The sequence below is a fragment of the Loxodonta africana genome, chromosome 13 (assembly GCF_030014295.1).
Source record: "Loxodonta africana isolate mLoxAfr1 chromosome 13, mLoxAfr1.hap2, whole genome shotgun sequence".
Taxonomy (NCBI): Eukaryota; Metazoa; Chordata; class Mammalia; order Proboscidea; family Elephantidae; genus Loxodonta; species Loxodonta africana.
This window is the reverse complement of record NC_087354.1, coordinates 84170878-84195132: the sequence shown is the minus strand read 5'-3', so window position 1 is coordinate 84195132 and position 24255 is coordinate 84170878. Positions and strand designations below refer to the sequence as shown.

Here is a 24255-nt window from a genome sequence, read left to right as displayed (position 1 = left end):
CAGGCACTCCCGGAAACTCTATGGGGCAGTTCCACTCTGTCCTGTAGGAACGCTATGAGTTGGAATCAACTCGACAGCAACAGGTTTGGGTTTTTTTGGTTTGGTAGATTCAAACCTGCCGTCCTTTTAGTTAGCAGCCAAATACTTAACCACTCTCCATTACAGATCCTATAAATTATAATTTTATTGCAAAAATTATAGAAAAATTGTCAAGAGATTTGAACAGGAAAGAAGGTCACAAAAAAGGAAGTACAAGGAGTCGATAAACATAGAAAGAAGTGATCAGTTCCACTCACAATGAAATTCATATACACCTAGACTCACTTACATGCTTAAATGCCATTTTAATCCCATCACATTGGCAAATATTTAAAAGATGAACAAAAGTCATTTTGGCAAGTATGCGGAAATCCCTTAATGATGTTAAAATTAAGTTATAACTTTTTGTAGAGAATTATGGCAATATTTATAACATTTAAAAATGTGTATATATTCTGTGATACAACAATTCCACTTCTTGTAAATAAATAAACACAAGTACATAAAATATATATGTAACAATATTTATGGCAGCATTTTGTTTTTAATAACAGGAAACAACATCTAAAACCGTATTGTGTCTGTGTGTGTAAAAGAAAGAAATGAGGGGTTGGGAAAGTCAAGGTGCTATTTAATTTTCACTTTCATATGCTTTTTATTTTTCCTTATTTTTAAAACAAACTTGTTTTATGGATAAACAAACAAAAAGTAAACCCATCTACTTAAAAAAGAAAATCTGTGTCCATTCCAGAGAGAATTTAGAAGAACACAAAAAGTAATTTTAAAAAGAAAAGTCAGAATCTTATTCTATGAAGAGCTTTCTTTTAACATCATTTTTAAAAAAATTTTATTGTACTTTAAAAGTGAAAGTTTACAAATCAAGTCAGCCTCTCACACAAAAACCTACATATACCTTGCTGCATACTCCCAATTACTCTCCCCTTAATTTTTTTTAATGAGACAGCCCGCTCCCTTCCTCTACTCTCTCTTTTTGTGTCCATTTTGCCAGCTTCTAACCCCCTCTGCCCTCTCATCTCCCCTCCTGGCAGGAGACACCAACATAGTCTCAAGTGTCCAGCAGATCCAAGAAGCTCGCTCACTCCTCACCAGCATACCTCTCCAACCCACTGTCCAGTGGAATCTCTTTCTGAAAAGTTGGCTTTGGGAATGGTTCCTGTCCTGGGCCAACAGAAGGTCTGGAGGCCATGACTACCGAGGTACTTCTAGTCTCAGTCAGACCATTAAGGCTGGTCTTATTACCAGATTTTGGGGTCTGCATTCCACTGCTCTCCTGCTCCCTCAGGGTTTCTCTGTTGTGTTCCCTGTCAGGGCAGTCATTGGTTGCAGCCGGGCACCATCTAGTTCTCCTGGTCTCAGGCTGATGTAGTCTCTGGTTTCTGTGGCCCTTTATGTCCCTTGGGCTCGTAATTACTTCGTGTCCTTGGTGTTCTTCATTCCCCTTTGATCCAGGTGGGTTGAGACCAATTAATGCATCTTAGATGGCCGCTTGCTAGCATTTAAGACCCAAGACGCCACCCTCCCAAGTGGGACGCAGAATACTTTCTTAATAGATTTTATTATGCCAATTGACTGAGATTCCCCCTGAAACCATGGTCCCCAAGCCCCACCCCTGCTACACTGGCCTTTGAAGCATTCTGTTTATTCAGGAAACTTCTTTGCTTTTGGTTTAGCCCAGTTGTGCTGACCTTGTCTGTATTGTGTGTTGTCTTTCCTGCCACCTAAAGTAGTTCTTATCTACTATCTAATTAGTGAATACCCCTCTCCCACCCTCCCTCCCTCCCCCCTCTCGTAACCATCAAAGAATATTTTCTTCTCTGTTCAAACTATTTCTCGAGTTCTTATAATAGTGGTCTTATACAATATTTGTCCTTTTGCATCTGACTAATTTTACTCAGCATAATGCCTTCCAGATTCCTCCATGTTATGAAATGTTTCACAGATTCCTCACTGTTCTTTATCGATGTGTAGTATTCCATTGTGTGAATATATCATAATTTATTTATCCATTCATCTGTTGATGGGCATGTTGGTTGCTTCCATCTTTTTGCTATTGTATACAGTGCTGCAATGAACATGGGTGTGCATATACCTGTTCGTGTAAAGACTCTTATTTCTCTAGGATATATTCCGAGGAGTGAGATTTTTGGATCATATGGTAGTTATATTTCTAGCTTTTTAAGGAAGCGTCAAATCGATTTCCAAAGTGGTTGTACCATTTGACATTACCACCAGCAGTGTATAAGTGTTCCAATCTCTCCACAGCCTCTCCAACATTATTTTTTCTTTTTTGGATTAATGCCAGCCTTGTTGGAGTGAGATGAAATCTCATTGTAGTTTTGATTTGCATTTCTGTAATGGCTAAAAGTCGTGAGCATTTCCTCATGTATCTGTTAGCTACCTGAAGGTCTTCTTTAGTGAAGTGTCTGTTCAAATCTTTTGCCCATTTTTTAGTAGGGTTATTTGTCTTTTTGTAGTTGAGTTTTTGCAGTATCATATAGATTTTAGAGATAAAGCCCTGATCGGAAATGTCATAGCTAAAAACTTTTTCCCAGTCTGTAGGTAATCTTTTTACTCTTTTGGTGAAGTCTTTGGATGAGCATAGGTGTTTGATTTTTAGGACTCCCAGTTATCTAGTGTTTCTTTTGCACTGCTAATAATGTTTAGTATACTGTTTATGCCATGTATTAGGGCTCCTAATATTGTCCCTATTTTTTCTTCCATGATCTTTATGGTTTTAGATTTTATATTTAGGCCTTTGATCCATTTTGAGCTCGTTTTTGTGCGTGGTTTGAGGTATGGATCTTGTTTCTTTTTTTGCAGATGGATACCCAGTTATGCCAGCACCATTTATTAAAAATACTGTCTTTTCCCCATCTTACTGTTTTGGGGCCTTTGCCAAATATCAGCTGCTCATATGTGGATGAATTTATGTCTGGATTCTCAATTCTGTTCCATTGGTCTATGTAGTACCAGTACCAGGCTGTTTTGACTACTGTGGTGGTATAATAGGTTCTAAAATCAGGTAAAGTAAGGCCTCCCACTTTGTTCTTCTTGTTCAGTAATGCTTTACTTATCCTGGACCTCTTTCCCTTCCATATGAAGTTGGTGATTTGTTTCTCCACCTCATTAAAGAATGTCATTGGAATTTGGACCAGAATTGCATTAAATGTATAGATCGCTTTTGGTAGAATAGATATTTTTACAAAGTTAAGTCTTCCTATACATGAGCAAGGTATGTTTTTCCACTTATGTAGGTCTCTTTTGGTTTCTTGCAGAAGTGTTTTGTAGTTTTCTTTGTATAAGTCTTTTTTACATCTCTGGTAAGATTTATTCCCAAGTTTTTTATCTTCTTGGGGGCTACTGTCAATGGTATTGATTTGGTGATTTCCTCTTCGATGTTCTTTTTGCTGGTGTGAAGGAATCCAACTGATTTTTGTATGTTTATCTTGTGTCCCCATACTCTGCTGAACTCTTCTATTAGTTTCAGTAGTCTTCTGGAGGATTCCTTAGGGTTTTCTGTGTATAAGATCATGCCATCTGCAAATAGAGATACTTTGACTTCTTCCTTGCCAATCTGGATGCCCTTTATTTCTTTGTCTAGCCTAATTGCTCTGGCTAGGATCTCCACCACCATTCTGAATAAGAGCAGCGATAAAGGGCATCCTTGTCTGGTTCCCGATCTCAAGGGGAATGCTTTCAGGCTCTCTCCATTTAGGATGATGTTGGCTATTGGCTTTGTATAAATGCCCTTTACTATGTTGAGGAATTTCCCTTCTATTCCTGTTTTGCTAAGAGTTTTTATCATGATAGGGTGTTGAGCTTTGTCAAATGCCTTTTCTGTATCAATTGATAAAATCATGTGATTCTTGTCTTTTGTTTTATTTACCTGATGGATTACATTGTTTTTCTAATGTTGAGCCATCTCTGCATACCTGGTATGAATCCCACTTGGTCATGGTGGATTATTTTTTTGCTATGTTGTTGAATTCTATTGGATAGAATTTTGTTGAGGATTTTTGCATCTAAACTCTTAAGGGATAAAAGAATAGAACCAGGGGCTAGGGCTGGTGGCGTAGTGGTTAAGTGCTAGGGCTGCTAACCAAATGGTTGGCAAGCTCTGAAGGGATATAGGCCTGTAATTTTCTTTTTTTTATGGTGTCTTTACCTGGTTTTGGTATCAGGGATATGCTGGCTTCATAAAATGAGTTTGGGAGTATTCCATCCTTTTGATGCTCTGAAATACTCTGAACAGTAGTGGTGTTGACTCTTCTCTGAAAAAAAAGTTTGGTAGAATTCTGCAGTGAAGCCATCTGGGTCAGGGCTTTTTTTTGTTGGGAGTTTTTGATTACCTTTTCAATCTCTTCTTTTGTTATGGGTCTATTTAGTTGTTCTACCTCTGTTTGTGTTAGCTTAGGTAGGTAGCATGTTTCTAGGAATTCATCCATTTTTTCTAGGTTTTCAAATCTGTTAGGGTACAATTTTTCATAGTAATCTGATATGATTCTTTTAATTTCAGTTGGGTCTGTTGTAATATCACCCATCTCATTTCTTATTCAGGTTATTTGCTTCCTCTCCTGTTTTTGTTTTCTCAGTTTGGCCAGTAGTTTATCAATTTTGTTGGTTTTTTCAAAGAACCAGCTTTTGGTCTTGTTAATTCTTTCAATTGTTTTCTATTTCCTTTAGCTCTGCTCTAATTTTTATTGTTTGTTTTCTTCTGGTGCCTGAGGGTTACTTTTGTTGCTCTCTATTTGTTCCAGTTGTAGGGATAATTCTTTGATTTTGACCCTTTCTTCTTTTATTATGTGTGCATTTCTTGATATAAATTTACCTCTGAGCACCGCTTTTGCTGTGTCCCAAGGGTTCTGATAGGAAGTGTTTTCATTCTCATTGGATTCTATGAATTTCTTTATTCCATCCTTAATGTCTTCTATAATCCAGTCTGTTTTGAGGAGGGCATTGTTCAGTTTCCAAGTGTTTGATTTCTTTTCCTTGCCTTTTCTGTTATTGTTTTCCACTTTCATGGCCTTCTGGTCGGAGAAGATGCTTTGTAATATTTCAATGTTTTGGATTCTGCTAAGGCTTGCTTTATGACCTAATATATGGTCTAGTCTACAGAATGTTCCATGTGCACTAGAAGAGAAAGTATACTTGGTTGCTTTTGGATGGAGTGTTCTATATATGTCTACGAGGTTGAGTTGATTGATTGTGGCATTTAGATCTTGCATGTGTTTGTTGAGCTTCTTTCTGGATGTCCTGTCCTTCACCGAAAGTGGTGTGTTGAAGTCTCCTACTATTATTGAGGAGCTGTCTATCTCACTTTTCAATGCTGATAGAATTTGTTTTATGTATCTTGCAACCCTGTCATTGGTGCATAAATATTTAATATGGTTATATCTTCTTGGTGTATTGTTCCTTTAATCATTATATAGTGTTCTTCCTTATCCTTTCTGATGGATTTAACTTTAAAGTCTGTTTTGTCAGAAATTAATATTGCTACTCCTGCTCTTTTTTGATTGTTGTTTGCTTGACATATTTTTTTTCATCCTTTGAGTATTTGTTTGTGTCTCTAAGTCTAAGGTGTGTCTCTTGTAGGCAGCATAGAGACAGGTCATGTTTTTTAATCCCTTCTGCTACTCTCTGTCTCTTTACTGGTGCATTTAGTCCATTTACATTCAGGGTAATTATGGATAGGTATGAATTTAGTACTATCATTTTGATGTCTTTTTTTGTATGTTGTTGACAGTTTCTTTTACCCACTTAATTTTATGTGGTGAGTAGATTATCTTTATATATTGTCATTTCCTCATATTCCTTGTTGTTGATTTTGTTTCTGCAGGGTCTGTATATTTTTTTTTTTGTATTTTATTTTGATGTGTAGGATAGTTTGTATTCTTTCTGGTTACCTTATTATTTACCCCTATTTTTCTAAATTTAAACCTAACTTTTCTTTGTATCACCTTATCTTCCTGTCTATATGGAAGATCTATGACTACGTTTCTTAGTCCCTCTTTATTGTTTTAATGTTGTCTTCTTTTGCACAATAACATTGCTGTTACCCTGTTTTGAGCCTTTTTTTATCTTGATTTATTTTTGTGACTTCACTGTCTGGGTTGACTTCTGATTGCTCTGTCCAGTGTTTAGTCTTGGGTTGATATATGATATTATTGAATTTCTAACCAAAGGATACCCTTCAGTATTTCTTGTAGTTTTGGTTTGATTTTTATGAATTCCTTAAACTTCTGTTTATCTGGAAATGTCTAATTTCACCTTCACATTTGAGAGACAGTTTTGTTGGATATATGATTCTTGGCTGGCAATTTTTTTCCTTTAATTTTTTATATAAGTTATCCCGTTGCCTTCTTGCCTGCATGGTTTCTGCCGAGTAGCCTGAGCTTATTCTTATTGACTCTTCTTTGTAGGTGACTTTTCCTTTATCTCTAGCTGCTCTGAAAATTCTCCTTATCTTTGCTTTTAGAAAGTTTGATTATAATATGTCTTGGTGACTTTCTTTTAAAATCTGCCTTATGTAGAGTTCGATGAGCATCCTGGATAGGTATCTTCTCATCTTTCATGAGATCAGGGAAGTTTTCTGCCAACAAATTCAACAATTCTGTCTGTATTTTCTGTTATCCCTCCCCGTTCTAGTACTCCAATCGCTTGTAGGTTATTTCTCTTGATAGAGTCCCACATGATTCTTAAAGTTTCTTCACCTTTTAAAATTCTTTTTTCTGATTTTTCTTCCAATATATTAGTGCCAAGTGCTTTATCTTCAAGTTCACAAATTCTGCCTTCCACTTGCTCAATTCTGCTCCTCTTTCTGTTGAGCTGTGTAATTCTGTAATTTTATTGTTAATCTTCTCAATTTCTGATAGCTCTTTGATTTTTCCAGCCTATTAAATTTTTCATTATATTCCTGAATAATCTTTTTTATTTCTTCGATTGCTTTATCTGTGTGTTCCCTGGCTTGTTCTGCTTATTGCCTGATTTCCTTCCTGATGTCTTGAAGGGTTCTGTATATTAATATTTTGTATTCCACCTCTGGTAATTCCAGGAATGCACTTTCATCTAGAAGATCCCTTGATTCTTTGTTTTGAGAGCTTGTTGAGATGATCAGGGCCTGTTTCTTTATGTGACTTGATCTTGACTGTTGTCTCAGAGCCATCTATAAGTTATTGTATTAGTTTGTTTTCTGTTGTCTTACTGTGTTGTAGCTTCTTGCTTTGTTTTGTTCTGATATGCCCAGATGGGTTGCTTGAGTGAGCTACCTTCATTATTTTCACCTTTGGAGCTCTGATGTCCTGTCCCCAGATGGTTAGAGCTGTTATCAGGTATATCAGTCTAGGAGTCCATTCGCTTTTCTTGTATGAATTCAGCTCCGGTGTCCCCATAGCTGATCGTGAAGTGTGTGGTACAGGCTCTGTCCTATAGTCTTAGAGGGTCAGCCACAGCCGTGATTGGTGTAGGTACCAGTATCTGGTTGTAGTAGGGAGTCACACTCTATACGAGGCAGGGGGCTGAGAGTCATCCCCCACATGCCTCTGAGGAAAGCGTGTCCCTGTTCCCTAGAGCATACAGGTGGACAGGTTCTGCCGACAGACCATAGGCACACAGTGTTTTTGGTTGTAAGGACTGGGAGGTACCAGTTATCCTTGGACCCCTGTCACAGGTGGCTGGGTGACCTGGGTGGAGCTACCAGACCTTAGGCCCCTGATGTGTGTAGGTGAAGACCCTGTTTAATAGGCAAAGCAATGTCAAGCATTAAACACCTACCTCTCTGCCGCACAGCTGAAATGGTTGGAGTCTGCCAACAAGGACCTATTCTCCTGAAATAGGCCCACACAGGTCCGTGCAGAGCGGAAAGGTACTCAAAGTCCACAGGCCATTTATGGCTGGACAGGAGCTGCTTCTGTCCTTAGCTCCCCTAGTTAGTGGAGCTGGCAAATTATCTTTTCCCTCAGTTGCAAATTTATTCCTTTTCCAAGACCAGGATGATGGCCCTAGGTGCTCAGCAGGGCCTATGCCAGGTCAGGGAATTCAGCTGCTGAAGCTGGCTTGCAGGCGGAGGATGCAGTAAAATATACACAATACTTAGCTTTTGCCGAGAGCACTGTCCTCTGGTTCTAGAGGTGTGAATAGGCTGTGTGGCTGGCCGGTTCTCCCTGAGGAAATTGCAGCCGAATGCTAGTACCAGGCCACTGCCCCTGCTCTCGGGAATGGTGCCTGAGGGCTCCCGGTGATTCAGGTCCAGTAGCTCCTCTCTGCTCCTGAACGATCTCTTCCTCCCCATGCCCCTCAGTTCATTTTCTAAGCTTGTCTTTGGTGCTCACGGCTCCTGGCTTGTTATAAATATACTAGTTTCACTTGTTTTTTTAGGTCTTTGTTGTAAAGAGGGCTGGCCGGAAGCATCTATTCCACCATCTTGGTTCCACCTCCTACCTTTAATGTTGTTTTGAAATCCAATTCATATGCACAGGGATTTATGTTAATGTGCATTTCTTTCTCAAGTAACTGCATAGGAAGGGACCATTTTCGCCCAGCTGGATTTCTCACAGCCTCTTCTGAAAAGCTCACCTGAGTGGATAGCAAGTCAAACAGCAAGTCCAATAGCTTGGCTGCAGAATCCAATAGAATGATACAAACGCCGAGGAAAGTTATCATGTTCTTTTCCCTTGATTGATGACCTTGAAATATCATTTTAGGAGGATAAACCAATCTCACAAAGCCATCCAAGTTAGCAATGATTAGGCATTTAGACTTTTTGCAACAGCCACAGACAAGAGATACATGGTTACATAAAATAGCACCATAAGTAGAGCCTAGTAACTGCAGAAAACCCCTCTTATGTGAAGGTGACCAATACAAAGGTGTCTTCCATTTTTCTTTCCCATAAAATGTATAAAAATCTACTGGAATAGACTATAAAATTCAGCTTTATATATATATTTTATCTCATAATTAAGAAATAGGCCACATGCATTATTAAAGTTGACGGTTTTATTATAATACCAAGACAAGACAAATGTAATACAATTTTGAATTTCAGAGTTGAAGTCCTTAAATTAGAAGCATCAGGATTAAGCTGATACAGTGAGGAAACAGGATTCTAAATGACTTTTAGTGTATAAAAGAAAAGAAATGAAGAAAATATCTGGAAAACAACTTATCCAGATGATTCGCATATTCTAGCCATGTCCACAGAATTTATTTCATGGTGCTTTTCCATTAGGCATTTCATAGCTGAACTAAACATCAGGTTCATTTGCTGCCCTGCTTTAGGTCACATATTTACCTTCATAAAATGTCATCCTGTACCCAGGAAACAGGAACCGGGACACATGCTCCTCAATTCTATCTACCCATAAGTAGTAAAACCTACAAGTATCCACATTCACTGAACATCCGATTGCAGCAAATGATTGATTTAATAGCCTATTGGGAAAACATTTTGGCTTTTGGTTGCAAAAAGGTCTTCAAAAATAACAGGGCAAGTAGTCCCAGGTCTCTATGACCTAAAAAATCTAATGAAGCCAAAGAGTTATTCGAGTGCTTAGAGGAACTTGAGGCCACTCAGTCTAATGACTCAGAAATGATGGCTCCGAGTGGGTCAGAGAAAAATGTGGCTTCAGCATAGCGTTTATTCAGCAGTATCCACCGATGCTGGTAGAGCTGGTTGTAAGGAATTCCATGTACTGAATATTCTAGGGTAAAAACACTATCTGCTGTTTAACTCTAAAAATTATTTTTTTTTTATGTGCATGGAAGCCTTCAAATTTTAGGAAACCGAATAATAAGCTCTAAATCATACAACAAAATTTAAAAACTAATGAAAAGCCAATGACTAAAAAGCAGGCATCATGTTGAGAATTAGATTGATAGCATATGAAATAGTAATAGTTTTCTTTCCTATTTTGGATTTTAAAAACCTATAAATGGCAAAGTATGGTAATTTCAGAAGAAAGATGCAGAAAAAATGAGAGGTAGCCTGAAACAAACAAATCTACTTAATAACATTCAGTTACAATCAAACCTAGCCTGACCTCTGGTGGTCAATTTTGAAAATGTATTTATACAAATAAATGAAAATAGCGGTTACTTCATGTACATTAAAGATTAAAGGTGAGATAACTAGCAGGCTCTTTCTGTGGGACTATTGCATTTTAAACAACCCACCTGACTACAGTATTTCTCCCAATTATAAATGACCCCTCCTGGGGGAAGTCCCCAGTTCTAATGAACAACCTATCACAGGGGCTGTGAGCAATAAGTTGTAACTACTTACGTACTTGAGTTTTGGGTATTCATGTATGCTACAATTCATGCAAAAATAATACAAAAAGAATGCTTTTCTGAATTTCTAAGATTGCTTAATTTTAAGGAATTAGACTGAATTATTTGATGCCCTATTTTATCATGCAAATTTAAGAATAGTAGAAATAAACATACATACATTATTATCATAGAATACCAGGATTTAGAGTCTTAACCTAGCAGCCAAGACCAGTACTGTTCAGTAGTAACTGTGTGTCAACATCAAACACATCTGACAGAATTCATCCTTTCCGTCCGTAAGGGACTAAGTCACAATTTTTTACAGCTTTAAGAGACTTAATGTTTTTAATCACAAGATTATTGGAATATTAATTTTTCTATCTGGAGGAAACTAAAACCTGCCTTTTGGCATATTTTCTTGGCTGCTTAGTTTTAACATCATACCGGATAATTTTATATGGGCACCAAGAGAATTTCTGTTCACTAATGCACTCCTCAGACCTCAAAATAAGAAATCAGAGAAAGAAAAATGTATAAATAATTTTATTCTCTTTTTTATTCTAATCATGAAACATTCTTTTAACTAAGGAAGCTATGATAGAAATAGTAAGTTTTACTTTTGTTCTTTCCAATAATTAAAGGGGATTTAAAATAGTTTCTCATTATAGTTCATAAGTTCCACCCAGTGTATTAACTAGATATGAGCTATTATTAAAAGACAGTTACACAGTACAACCATAAATTGTATTAAATTTTAATGTATTCCCCCCCTCCCAAAATCTGATTTTTAAATGTGAAGCTTGAATACAGGATACAAGATAACTTCATTTTAGCACCAGTGAAGCCTTTAGGACTTTGCTCATTCAATTAATTCAATAAACAGTTATGTAGTATCTATTTTATAAATATAGTGTGTTGGCTACCTAAATTAGTGAGGGAAAAACTACAAAGACAAATCAGAAATGTACTTTGAGATTAAAATATTTGTAGCTTTGAGGAGAGATAAAAGGGGTTCGAAGATGTTATTTATTAACTTTGAGGAGAGATAATAAAGGTTCAAAGATAGCTTGAGTGTAAAGCAGAAGGTGCAGAAATGGGTGAAATTTGTAGTAGCCGTTTTAGAAGGGAAGGCAAGAAAGGGAAATTGTAACCAAATGCCACCGAGCTAGAACTTCAGCTGAAATGCAGGCTCCCTTTGAGGGCTGGGACACTGTCTGTCCAGGCAGCTCTTCCAGCCCTCTTGTACCAAACCTGGTTGCCATTTAGAGTAAGAAAGCCTAACTCAAGCCGGACTGTGCCACATACCAGTGGTGTGGCTATGGGAAAGATGCTCCGACTTCCTGAGGCCCAGGGCCCTTGTATGTAAAATAACATAGCTTTTCAAATGTATGTCAAATGAATTTATATATGTGAAGAACTTAACAAACTTGGAAATCTCTGTAAAAAAGGTGAGGCATGTGGTTCTGCACATGTGGACTGTGGGGTGAGGATTAATTCAGGCACGGGAGGCTGTAGTGAGCAGAGGAACAAAGACAGTAATATATGGGCCTCTTTGAGTTACAAAGGTTATTAAATGAGACTTTTCCTATTGTTTGTTTTGGGGCTTCAAAGGTTCATAATGCCCACATTCATGAATGAAACAGCGGTGGGAGATCACCTAGTTAGTTTGCTAGGGGGTGGGGGTGACTCCAGCAAATCTGTTTTGTGGCTCCTGGCTCCCACCCACCTTGGGGGTGTCGTATCTAAGGGGGAACTCTGAAGATTTGAAAGATGGGAAAGTGGAGATTTCCATAGAAAGCACAGGTGTAGTACTAACATTTGTTTTTCCAGCTACTGTTTCAGACCTTTGGCGTGATTCATTCTGATAAAATTGTTAGGTTTTACTTCAGTCAGTCAATCTTAATTTTGGAAGTAGTACATACAAAAATCTCCTTCAAGTTAGTGTAGTCAGAATTAAAGACAGAAAATTATTAAGTTGTAGGCTTAAAAAGGCTAGAGACATGCACTACATTTCAAATGTACCTTATAAAAGCAGAGAAGAACAAATCTGAATTTTTGTCTTAATCATCAGATGAGACTAATAGGCCACAACGTGCTTCCATCTTAGCTAATAAATTAATGAAAAATATATTTTTAAAAGTTTGTAACTTCCTGCTAATGCATCTATCAGCTAATGGATTAAAATTCCAATGCAGTCTAACGGGAAAACTTCTATCCCAATTCAACGTTGATCTTCACTCCACTTGTGCCTGACTTCAGTGGGTCGGGGGTTCTGTTCAGCTTCCTCTCCCTGTTATCCCGTCTGCTACTGACTATGGTCTTTGTGGCTCTGCCACAAACGGAACAGGAGGATGAAGGAAAGACAGGGTCAGAAAATATCTTTCTTGACTGGTACAATGTTAATACGAGGGAGGTGAAGGGTGACTCCAGGGCAATAGTGAGGTGAACTCTAAGATCATACCTATGCAATGAGGGCAGAAGGGTAAACAGTTTAGATTGGATCAGGTTAAAGAAACAGGGCAGAATCTTTAAATACATGAAATTAACACAGTAGTTAATGTGCTTGAAAAGCTAGGAAGTAGACAATTCAGCCTGTTATTTGGTAATAAAGAGGTAAATGCCTAAAGAATCTGGTAAAAGAGCTATTCTTTTGGAGAGGAAATAGGGAGTGGGAGACATGTTTTTGTGACAAGCCTTATGTGGCTACCTGAAAAATTAGAATATATGCAAGTATAACCTTGGTAAAAATAAAACTGAATTTATGATAGTAGAAATAAGAACAGTAGTTGCCTGGCGTAGGCTGGGGAGAATTGAGTATGGACTGGAAGGAGGTGATGGAAGTATGTTATAATTTGATTGAAGTTATATGGTTCCATAGGTATACACATTTGTCAAAGTCTATAAGATTTTACACTCAACATCTACACATTTCATTATAAATAAATTTGATCTCAATGAAAAGAAGAATTGAGAGAAACTAAGTCAAAATTTTAAACCCCTGTTTTATTCTCAGAAATATGATACCTCAATTCAAATTCCCACAACTATTTATTGACCAAACACTGTGCACAGTTAACCAAGTGTGTTTCACTGAGATGTTATAATCAACTCTATTGCATTCTGGGACGGGCTGAGAATGATTATTAGATATACGCAAAATAATTATAATACACATATTCTATGTAAATGCACAAGTCATGTGCTATAAGGATGCAAGAAGAGATCATTTATCCGGAAAAAAAAAAAAAAAAACACTTTATAATGAGATGGCAGAGGCTAGAAATAAAAGCACAGCAAAGGTTTGGAGGTTAGAAGGCCAAGGCAGGTTCAGGTGGTCTAATGTGACTGGAAAAGAGGATTTAAGGGGAGAGGTAGTGAGAGATGAGCCTGGGAAGTTAGCTGAATGCGATGAGACACAGATCTTTAACAACTTTATGTTTGTAATGATTTCCTCAGATTATAAGGGCCATATAATAAAATACTACTATCAGCCTAGACTCACGAGAATTCTAGTGTCTTCATTATTCTGTGCCTGTATGCTCCACAACTGACTGTTGTTTTTTCATTCTTTATTTTTTCCATTCTTAAAATTAAGGAAACAGTGTTTTTCTTGTTTAAGTCTTAAATTAACTGTGAAAGCATATTTTGTACAACAAAATAATTCAGTTGTCATTTTGGCTAACATATGACTTAACCCTTATGGAATTTGAGTAAGCAACTTCCCTCTTCCCACGCTGACATACAGGCACACGTACTTTATAAACGTGCGTATCTACAGTGATGGAGCTGGAAATAAACAAGCATAAAACATTATCATTTTTTTCTTTAGCAATTCACTGCTAGAGAGTCTTGTTTCCCTGATTATTCAAAGTTTTAAATGAATTTATATAAATCAGTCCCTTGTTTATTTTTGTTGTCAAAGATTAAAGATGGGTGAATTGAAAGAGATGTGTTTAGGCAATTTAACATGTCCATTAACCATTGGGAGTCCTGGTGGTGCAGTTGTTAAGAGCTTGGCTCCTAACTAAAAGGTCGGGAGCTTGAATTCTCCAGCAGCTCCTTGGAAGCCCTATGTGGCAGTTCTACTCTGTCCTGTAGGGTTGCTATCAGTTGGAATTGACTCGATTGCAAAGAGTTTTTTTTTTAAGTAACTAGGGTTGCTATGAGTCGGAATCAACTCAATGGCACTGGGTTTGGTTTGGTATTGAAAGTTGACTTAGTTTTTACTTATGAACAATATTGCTTTTAGGAGAATGCCTGATGGGATAGAAAAATCTATCTCAAATAGCAAAGGTCTCACACAGTGTGAAGCAAAATGACAGTGGGTAAGCCAAAGTCAATTTTCTAATGCTTTACACTAAGAAAAAGTGTAAACTCCTGGAAACCCTGGTGGTGTAGCGGTTAAGTGCTACGGGTGCTAACCAAAAGGTCGGCAGTTCGAATCTGCCAGGCGCTCCTTGGAAACTCTATGGGGCAGTTCTACTCTGTCCTATAGGGTCGCTAGGAGTCAGAATCGACTCGGCCGCACTGGGTTTTTTTTTTTTTTTTTTTGGTAATAAACTCCTGAATTGTTAACCAGCCTCTCAATGGCTAGAAAAGGCCAAAGGCATCGATATGAACAAACTGGGATCCTAACAAGTTACATCACCAGAAGACATCTGGACTAGAGTTTGTATTTGCATGCTGTTCTACAAGTGAGGACCCTGAGGTAGAGAGGAGCTAAAGTACCATGCAACTTCATGTCTGCAAGCAGGAAAACCAGCAAATAACTGAGTTTTTTGACTCTAGGTCAGTGATGTTATCATCATACCCAATATTTCTCTATTTGTAAGTTTAAAACCTTGTAAGGCCCTGATGCCTTAGATGAGCCCTGGTGGTGCTGTGGTTAAGCGCCTGGCTGCTAACCAAAAGGGCATCTTTGAGGCGGAGGCATCATTCTGCCTACTAACACCCGGTGCCATGGAGTGGATTCTGACTCATGGCGACCCTACAGGACAGAGTAGAACTGCCCTATAGAGTTTCCCAGGAGCACCTGGTGGATTCAAACTGCCAATCTCTTGATTAGCAGCCATAGCTCTTAACCGCTCACTATGCCACTAGGGTTTCCAATTCTGCCTTCTACAGATCTCTTTACAGAAAGTTTTATAGAGTTAAGAAGCAAAAAAAACAAAAACCAAAAAACTCATAACTTTAAATCCTTGAATAAAACTATTGCTAGTATGTTTGTCCCACACCCTAGAAATTTCCCTCATTATGCTTCACAGCCAATTCCAAGCCCCACCACGACTGTAGACCATCACGGTTCTGAGTCCTACCACCACAAATTCATTTTGCCACTCCTTTATATAACCTTTTTATATAACCATGTGGTATATTCTCCTCTGTGTTTGGTTTCTTTTGCTTTACCTAATGTTTTTAAGATTCAAATATTTTGTTGTGTGTATAGTTTGTTCCTTTTTTATTACTGAGTAATTTCCATATACCACAATTTATTCATTCTCCTCTTGGTTTAAAATAAGCAATTTTGATACTAATTTTTAACCAAACACCAAAATAAATTTCTGTTGTATTCAGGAATTAAACAGTTAAAAAACACCTCTTACCATAGGGGAAAATACTAGAAAAAATGTAATTAAATATTACTTTTTAAACTTACATGCTATTATATAAACAAGAAAAGCTGAATATATTTGTGAACATAAAATTCTCATTAGAACAAAACACATTTATAAATAATAGAAATTGAAGAGTTGTGCATATGATAAACTAGAGAAAGGGTATATAATTTTATTTATGTAGAGTGCACACAGATCCAGAAGAAAACATTTAATATTTTAATAGATCAAAGGACAATGATACAAAATGTCAGTTCACTGAAGAGAAAACTGTAACTCACAAGTAATATGTACCAGGCACTGCGCTAGGAATATGAAGTATATAGATGAAGGAAACAATCTCTATTCTCATGGAGTTCACAGTCATTTTTAACCATCACATGCATATGAAGCCAATATAATTCTCAAATACTTTTGGTGAAAAGGAGACAATTAAGCTTTTTCTGTTGGAAAAAAAAATGATCTGAGATGAGTTTCATACAATCAAAACTTTATGGTATATGGGAAAGACAGATTTATAAATTCCTTAGTTACGTAAGGGACGAATGAATTTGAAACAGAGCTTACAAGTACCTTGCTGGTAAGTGAAAAAAACAAAACAGCTAGTGTCTCTGAGCAGGGCCTATCAGACTCTTTAGAAAATCACGTAGAATGCTTGAGTAAGTTTGCAATATCCTGCTACAGGAGCCCTGGTGGTGCAGTGGTTAAAAGCTGCGGCTGCTAACCGAAAGCTTGGCAGTTTGAATCCACCAGCTGCTCCTTGGGAACCCTCTGGGGCAGTTCTACTCTGTCCTACAGGGTTGCTCTGAGTCAGACTTGATGGCAAGGTGTTTGGATTTTTTTGATCATGTTATAGTCTCACATCTCCAACCCAAGAAACCATCTTCCTCTCTAATTAAATTTACTGATTTGCTTCATTAGGCCTTGTTAGAAAATCTCCATTTGGAAAATGGGATTTTTGTTTGTATATTTTCATGGAATCTTGACAATGTTAATTGTGTTAGAAATTCTAGCACTAGAGGAAGAAGTAACTAGTATGCAGAGTCTGACATGAAAACAGACCTGGCTAGCAATCCTTGGAGGAGAGTTAGGATATGAGAGTTAGGCACTCCGAGCCAAAAGAAAAGAAGAATTTTTTTAAATCAGATTGGTTTTAAGCATTTCATTTTCTCTCCTAAAAAGTCCTCGTAGTATTTTAAATGGATACCCACTCTTTTATTTCCTTTCTCTTTTACTAGGAGTAGAAGACAGGATATTCTTTTGTATTTTTTAATAACCCTAGTTCCTTTAAACCTTGTCAATATCAAGGTATAAGTCATGTGGTTGCTGTAGTATAAGCCATAAATATAAAAATTTAGAGCAATAGTATAATAAGTATACTTGTTATGCTGGGATACTTGTAACAAATGCAGATTCCCACTTTTCAGCCCAGAGATTATAATCCACTAGGTCTTTGCTGGAAACTCAAGAATGTGCATTTTTCTCAACATGTAGAAAATGAAGGTGATTTGGTTTAAGCAGTCCGTTACTTTACAGCCCCTCAAAAGAGAACATTATAGAATGGAGACAGACTTAAAGGGCAGCTAAGAATTCTTTTTAACCAGGTCTTAGCTAGACCATTAATTTAAAACATAAGGACTATCTGGAATGTGACATATCACACACTTAAATATATTATTAACAATTGTAAATGTTGATAAAACTAACAATTAAATAGTGTTTGCTAGACTCTCTTTAAGTTTTTATACTGAATATACACATCTGCTTTCTTCCATTAGTGTAAATAATTGAGATGGATTATAACTGTTTTAGACCAGTTAAAAAAAAATTTAAAAATGGCTGTAAGATAAAAGCAGCCAGACACCCAATGGTACATACTACCTGATTCAATCTATGTGAAATTCTAGAAGAGGCAGACTGACCCAGGGTGGCAGGAAGGAGCAGGAGGTGGAGGGCTAACTGCAAAAGAGCATAAAGGGGCTTTTTGAGTTGATGGAAATGTTCTCTATCTAGATTATGGTGGTGATTACACGAATGTGTATATTTGCTGACCGTTCGCTTAAAAGGGTGAATTCTGTTGTGTGTAAATATTGCCTCATTACAGTCCATTAAAACAGCCTATGAAGTACTTGTAATTTTTTTAAGTGACAAATTTCTGAAACAACTTTAAAATCTTTGCCTTGCGTGTGTTTTGAAATTTTAAAAAAGTATCAGAAATACCAAATCGGAAAACATTTGCCACATTCTCTCTAAACCAAAAACCAAACCCGCTGCTGTCAAGTTGATTCTGACTCATAGAGACTCTATAGGACAGGGTAGGACTACCCCATAGGGTTTCTAAGGCTGTAAATCTTTATGGAACCAGATTGCCACATCTTTCTCTCCCGGAGTGGCTGGTGGGTTCAAACCACTAACATTTCAGTTAGCAGCCAAGCACTTAATCACTGCATCACCAGGGCTCCTTATATTCTCTCCACCCAGACTCAATCATTTTAACGTTTGGACATACAGATGCTTCTGAGCTTTTTTCTGGTGATTCTTTAAAATATTTCGAAGAACACGTATACAAATTCATTGCTGATAAAATTAGAATATAACCAAAAATGATAAAGTTCACCTTGACCCCAGCATTACCATTCTGATCCCATTTACCCTCACTAGAAACAACTACTTACTATTAAGAGTTTTGTATCTGTTTTTTAAAACACATATTACTTTTTTAAATTTCCTCAAATGGCATCATGCTGAGCTCAAGGTTCCACAAGGTGCTTATTTCACTCAATCCGTTTCTCAGTTCTATCAACATTGACACACGTATATCTACCAGTTAGCAACTCTAAGTAAAAATAAATCAGTACAACAGGATTAAAAGGAGGACGGTAGTTCAGGGCAAATGCTGTACTATTAATTCCTTAAGACTCACTAGAATTCTGTGTTCCTACAGTAGAAAACTCCCATAAACTGGATGCCATCCTATTGGGTAGCTACCTTTGTACTTTGGAGCTGACTGGACAGCAACTAACAGCTTCTCTACTTAGCGCTCTCTGTACACAAGGTGTCAGGATCTCTTTGGAACATAAAAGGCTGCCATTTCAGAGAGAGGTAAGACAGAAAGCCAAGTCAAAAAAAGTTAAAATAAACACAAGAATTTGGCAGTGATCAACAATAAAGAAAAATAAAACCCCCAAACTTCCAGAGAGAAAGGCACTGCTTCCGAAGGTGACCAAAGAAAACTATCCATCTAGACTAACCTCTAAAAAAGTAAGCTGTTTGTCTGGTAACCATTTAGGAAAAGTTTATTTTTTCCACACTGCTCTTACTAACACCATAGGCATCACCTGGTAGGAGAAAACATACAGTAGAAATAAGATTTTTTTTACATTTTTCTTCTGCAACTGCTTTATTTCACATAAAAATTTTGCATATAAATTGGCAATATCAATGCAAAAATAATTAAAACATATCCCATAAAACATTCTAAAAATATATTCAAATGAGAAAAAACAGCTTTTGTATCCTGCCAATTTTTCAAAATTTATCAGAGTAATGACATTTCAGGTTGAAATTAAAATGAGTTTTTAAAAGATGTTACAATCAAATGTTTTTATTAGCACCTCAATAATTAAACAAGGATCCCAGCATCATTCCTTTAAATGTATCCATAGAAAAATAAGAAGTGTAATTGTTTGGATTGGGGCGGGGCATAAAGGCAACAGTCCTTATCAAGGTCTTCTTCAATAGACAGACACATAATAATAGCTAACAATTTTATACAGTGCTTGTTAGACTCTCTGGAACATACTTTACAGATGTAACTAATTTGAAACTCACAATAACCATGTGATGGAGGTATTACCACCCTTTTATAGGTGAGTAGTCTGATACAGGAGACTCACTAACTTGTCCAAAGTCATACAACTACAATGAGCACGCTGCTCGGTCTCTGTTGCCCTCTTAGGTGGAGTGTGTAAACTTATATTTTACTAGAAGTTCTCACTAGAAGCAACTAGAAAATGGGAACCATTGTGATAAGCATTGTACCAGTATTTCCATTTCAGTTTTCATAAAGAAAGAAAACCAGAGTGTCCTTTTCCTTTAGCTAGTGGAAACAGCTATTTAACAGTGGAAGAAAGGAGGTAAACTACCAGTTAAAACAGGGATTTTAGGTAACAGTATATTTCAGGGGGGAAAAAAACACAACAACAATAAATTATACAGAAGAGTGTTAATCCCTTTAAAACTTCTCACCCTGATAAGCTAGAACTTGGCTTCATTCTGTAATGCTCCCTCAAAATTAGAATAGTGTATATATATGTATATATACACAGAAATATACACTTAAGTATGTTTGTATATATGTTATACACATATCCTCAATGATGAAAAATTTTAGTTCTCCTTGGATGGATTTTACCTGGAGATAGTCAAAAACAGTTCATGCTGAATGGACGAGGTAGACTTGGGCAATATTAATTTAAATAAAAATGCTTTTACTAAAAATAGTGAAATAGCTGTTTTAACATTCAGTTACCATCTTTGACGTTTTCTGATTTAGCAAGGACCTAGATGTCTTTGGAATCTAATTCTAACATAAGGCAGGTCTTCCCCACCCCCCAAGGTATTTCTGTCTGTCCTGACTAATGAGGGTAGTAAGTTGGAAATTCTGACTGAATTCTTTCCATATGAACCCCATATGGTTTTCTAGATTAGGCAACACTAGTCACATATTGTGAAAAGAGCACCCCCACTGTAATGCTAAAAGAATGTAGACATTTTAATCACCCAGGGTATTCCTACCTTCATATACAATTCATCAGAAGAATTTTTTCTTTTTAGACTTGACTGAAACTCAGTTTTCCTTCATTATCATATTGCAAAAAAAAAGGAAAAGAAATCATTTACACACTCCAAGAGTAGCTGAGATCCATTTGCAGCGAGAAAATGAACTTTCTCTCAGCATCCTCTCTCCCGTCCTGAGCTGAGGCAGTCTCTTACCCACCGCTGCCCTCTGCTGGTCTTGTTAGATTTTAGAGAAAGCAGTGCATAAAGCTCCGGCCAAGATGATGCAAAACGCAAGTATCATTAATAGGTAGTTTTGTAGACCCTGTGTAAGGAACAGACTAATTAAAAAAAAATCAAATATACAAAATGCACAGACTCAAAACTTCTAGGAAACTTACTGATCATGTAATCTAACCACCTGTAGGCTTTTCTGCTACCCCTCCAAGTAATTATGCAGCCTTTCCCTGAAAACCAGCCAGAGCCTTACTGGTTCACCTATTCAGTAAATACATGTGGCACCCTCTAAGTGCCAACATGTGCTGCGGTTAAAATGATGACCCCAAATGGGCATGGCGTGTGTCATTCTGCAGCTAACCTTCCAAGAGACAGGAATGAATCAGGTAATCAAATGACCATAGTTGTTTGAGAGCGTGTTACCAAGAAATAGTAACTAGGCTGGTTTGAGGGATGGGGATGGAGCTTCTAAGTATCAATGAATTAGGTAAGAGAAACAGGGCAGCAGGTAGATATTCTAGGTGGAAGGAATTTTATGTGTCATAAGGGGAAGCATGAAACTTCCCAGGGACTGAAGAAGGCCAGGGTGGCTGGGCAATCAGAGTGAAGTGGGGCATGATGAGGCTGGAGGGCTGAGGGGCAGAGCATGCAGGGATCTTACGGGCCATGGGTTTTATTTTTCCAAGCTAAGGAAAGACATTAAACGGAAGACTGGCTGGATGTGATAAAACGATCAGATTGCATCGTGTAAAGTCCCCGCTCTTTTGGTGGATATGATTGGAGCAGGCCAGAGTGGGCACAAGGAAACTCAAGGCAGTGGCTGCAGTCCCCCAGGGGATGGATGGTGAAGTGCAGATGGAGAAATGAGACAGATTTAAAGGGTGAAGAGCAGAGAGGGGTATGGAGAATGGTGAGGCCCTGGTCCTAGAGAAGAAAATACTGAGGACCACTTTCCAACATAGCCTGGATCTTTTTTAAATTAACAACAACAAAAAAAATCTACCTGTTTTAAGTAGAAATATTTTATTCCCTTAAAGGTCTATCTCTGGGAATACAGATAGATCAATTTTAATATCTCTTTCACAAGATAAGCCCTCAAACATTGAAAAATAACTATCTTATATTCCTAGAGGTATCTCTTTTCCTGGTCAGTATTCTAGCTCCTTTGATCAGTTGTGATATGGAATGGTGTCAAGTTCCCTGTTTTAGTTGCAAGTTTGCTTATATCGCTTTCTAAATATAGACCCCTCTAGGCAGTGGTGGGTTTTTATCCCTTACTCTGGAAACTCTGGTGGCACAGTGGTTAAGTGCTACAGCTGCTAACCAAAAGGTCAGCAGCTCGAATCTACCAGGCTCTCCTCAGAAACTCTATGGGAAAGTTCTGCGTTGTCATATAGGGTCGCTATGAGTTGGAATCGACTTCGGCAATGGGTTATGGGTTTACCCATTACTCTGGAGCCCTGGTGTCACAGTGGTTAAAAGCTTGGCTGATAACCAAAAGTTTGGCATTTCGAATCCACCAGCCGCTCCTTTGAAACCCTATGGGGCAGTTCTATTCTGTCCTATAGGGTCTACATGGTTGCTCTGAGTCAGAATCAACTCGATGGCAACAGGTTTTTTTTTTTTTTACCCATTATTCTAAGGCAAGGGGTCCTCCTGGTGGTGCAGTGGTTAAGTGCTCGATTGCTAATCAAAAGGTTGGCGGTTGGAATCCACCTAGCTGCTCTGCTCGCGCAAGACCTGGGGATCTGGAAATGTGTTTCTGCAATGATTATCCACTGCCATCTAGTGGATTCCGACTCATAGCAACACTACAGGACAGGGCAGAACTGCCTCATAGGGTTTCCAGGGCTGTAAATCCTTACAGAAGCAGACTGCCATATCTGTCTCCTGCTGAGCAGCTGGTGGGTTCGAATTGACAACCTTTTAACCTAGAAAATCCTATGGGGCAGTTCTACTTTGTCACATGGTGTCGCATAGGGTTTTCAAGGCTATGACTTTTCAGAAGCAGATTGCCAGGCCTGTCTCCCTAGGCACTTCTAGGTGAGTTCAAACCACTAATCTTTCAGCTAAGTGTGTTAATTTGCCTCCGTTTGATAACCAGAGATAAGCCTTTGTAAGTTATATTGGGACCAGTTGAATTGTTTATCTGATTCTCTGTGAGCCTTGCAACTACCAGAAGTCACTCTTACAAGTTCTGCATGCGAAAGGCAACACCACAGAGCTCAGAGCAGCTTACTTAAACTCCCTCTCTCTCCCCCTCTCTCATACTCGAATTCTGCAGTAAGGCTTAGTTTTTAAGACTGCAACCTGTACCTATACACTGGTACTGGTGCAGAGTAGGCACTCAGCAAATATTTGCTCAAAGATTGAATATACTCAGCTGTTTTCCAAACGTACATTGTGAATTGAACAATTAATGGACTTATTTAATCGATAAAAAAGCAATACGTGGTGCTCCAACGATCAGCACTTTATGACCTAATTATGTGAACACTTTGCTAAGCTTTCTATTTTATTGTCTATGTAGACAGAAGAGTAATGTTCTCAGGGAGTAAAATATTTTTTCCACTTTAAGGATAAGAATCTGTCAGAAGTCTCTAGTGTTTTAGCTAAGTTCTGGATTACTTTAGAGAAAAAGACTGGTTATATTTGGGCAAGAGCAATAGTATTCCTTATAGTCTTGGGGGACATTTAGGTCAGTTGGCGTAACATAGCTCATGAAGAAAATGTTCTACATCCTACTTTGGTGAATAGCATCTGGGGTCTTAACAGCTTGCTAGTGGCCATCTAAGATGCATCTATTGGTCCCATCCCCTCTGCTGCAAAGGAAGATGAAGAACACCAAAGACACAAAGAAAATATTAGCCCAGAGGACTAAAGGATCACGTGTACCAGAGCCTCCACCAGCCTAAGCCCAGAAGAACTAGACAGTGCCTGGCTGCCACAACCTACCACTCTCACAGGGATCACAATAGAGGGTCCTGGACAGAACAGGAGGAGAATGTAGAACAAAATTCAAATTCAGAAAAAAAGGACCAGATTTACTGGTCTGACAGAGACTGGTGGAACCCCCAAGACTATGGCACCTGGACACCCTGCTAACTCAGACCTGAAACCACTCCTAACACCCATTTTTCTGACAAAAATTAGACAGGCCTGTAAAACAAACAGTAACACATGTGAGGACGTGCTTTTTAGTTCAATCAAATATACAAGACCAAATGCACAACTCCTGACCAAAAGCAAGATGAGAAGGCAGGAAGGGTTAGGAACTGGATGAATAGACACAGGG

General features: G+C 37.9%; 1 protein-coding gene across 2 annotated transcripts in view; it reads right to left on the bottom strand.

The window, feature by feature from the left end:
* Positions 1–16118: 16118 nt before the first annotated feature.
* Positions 16119–24255, bottom strand: part of TMEM144 (transmembrane protein 144) — a 52398-nt gene continuing 44261 nt past the window's right edge. For both annotated transcript variants that reach the window (XM_023558493.2, XM_003418496.4), the window contains exon 12: positions 16119–21048. In XM_023558493.2, the coding sequence (XP_023414261.1) occupies positions 20965–21048 (84 nt within the window). In that variant the 3' untranslated portion in view covers positions 16119–20964. The remainder of the gene's footprint in view (positions 21049–24255) is intronic.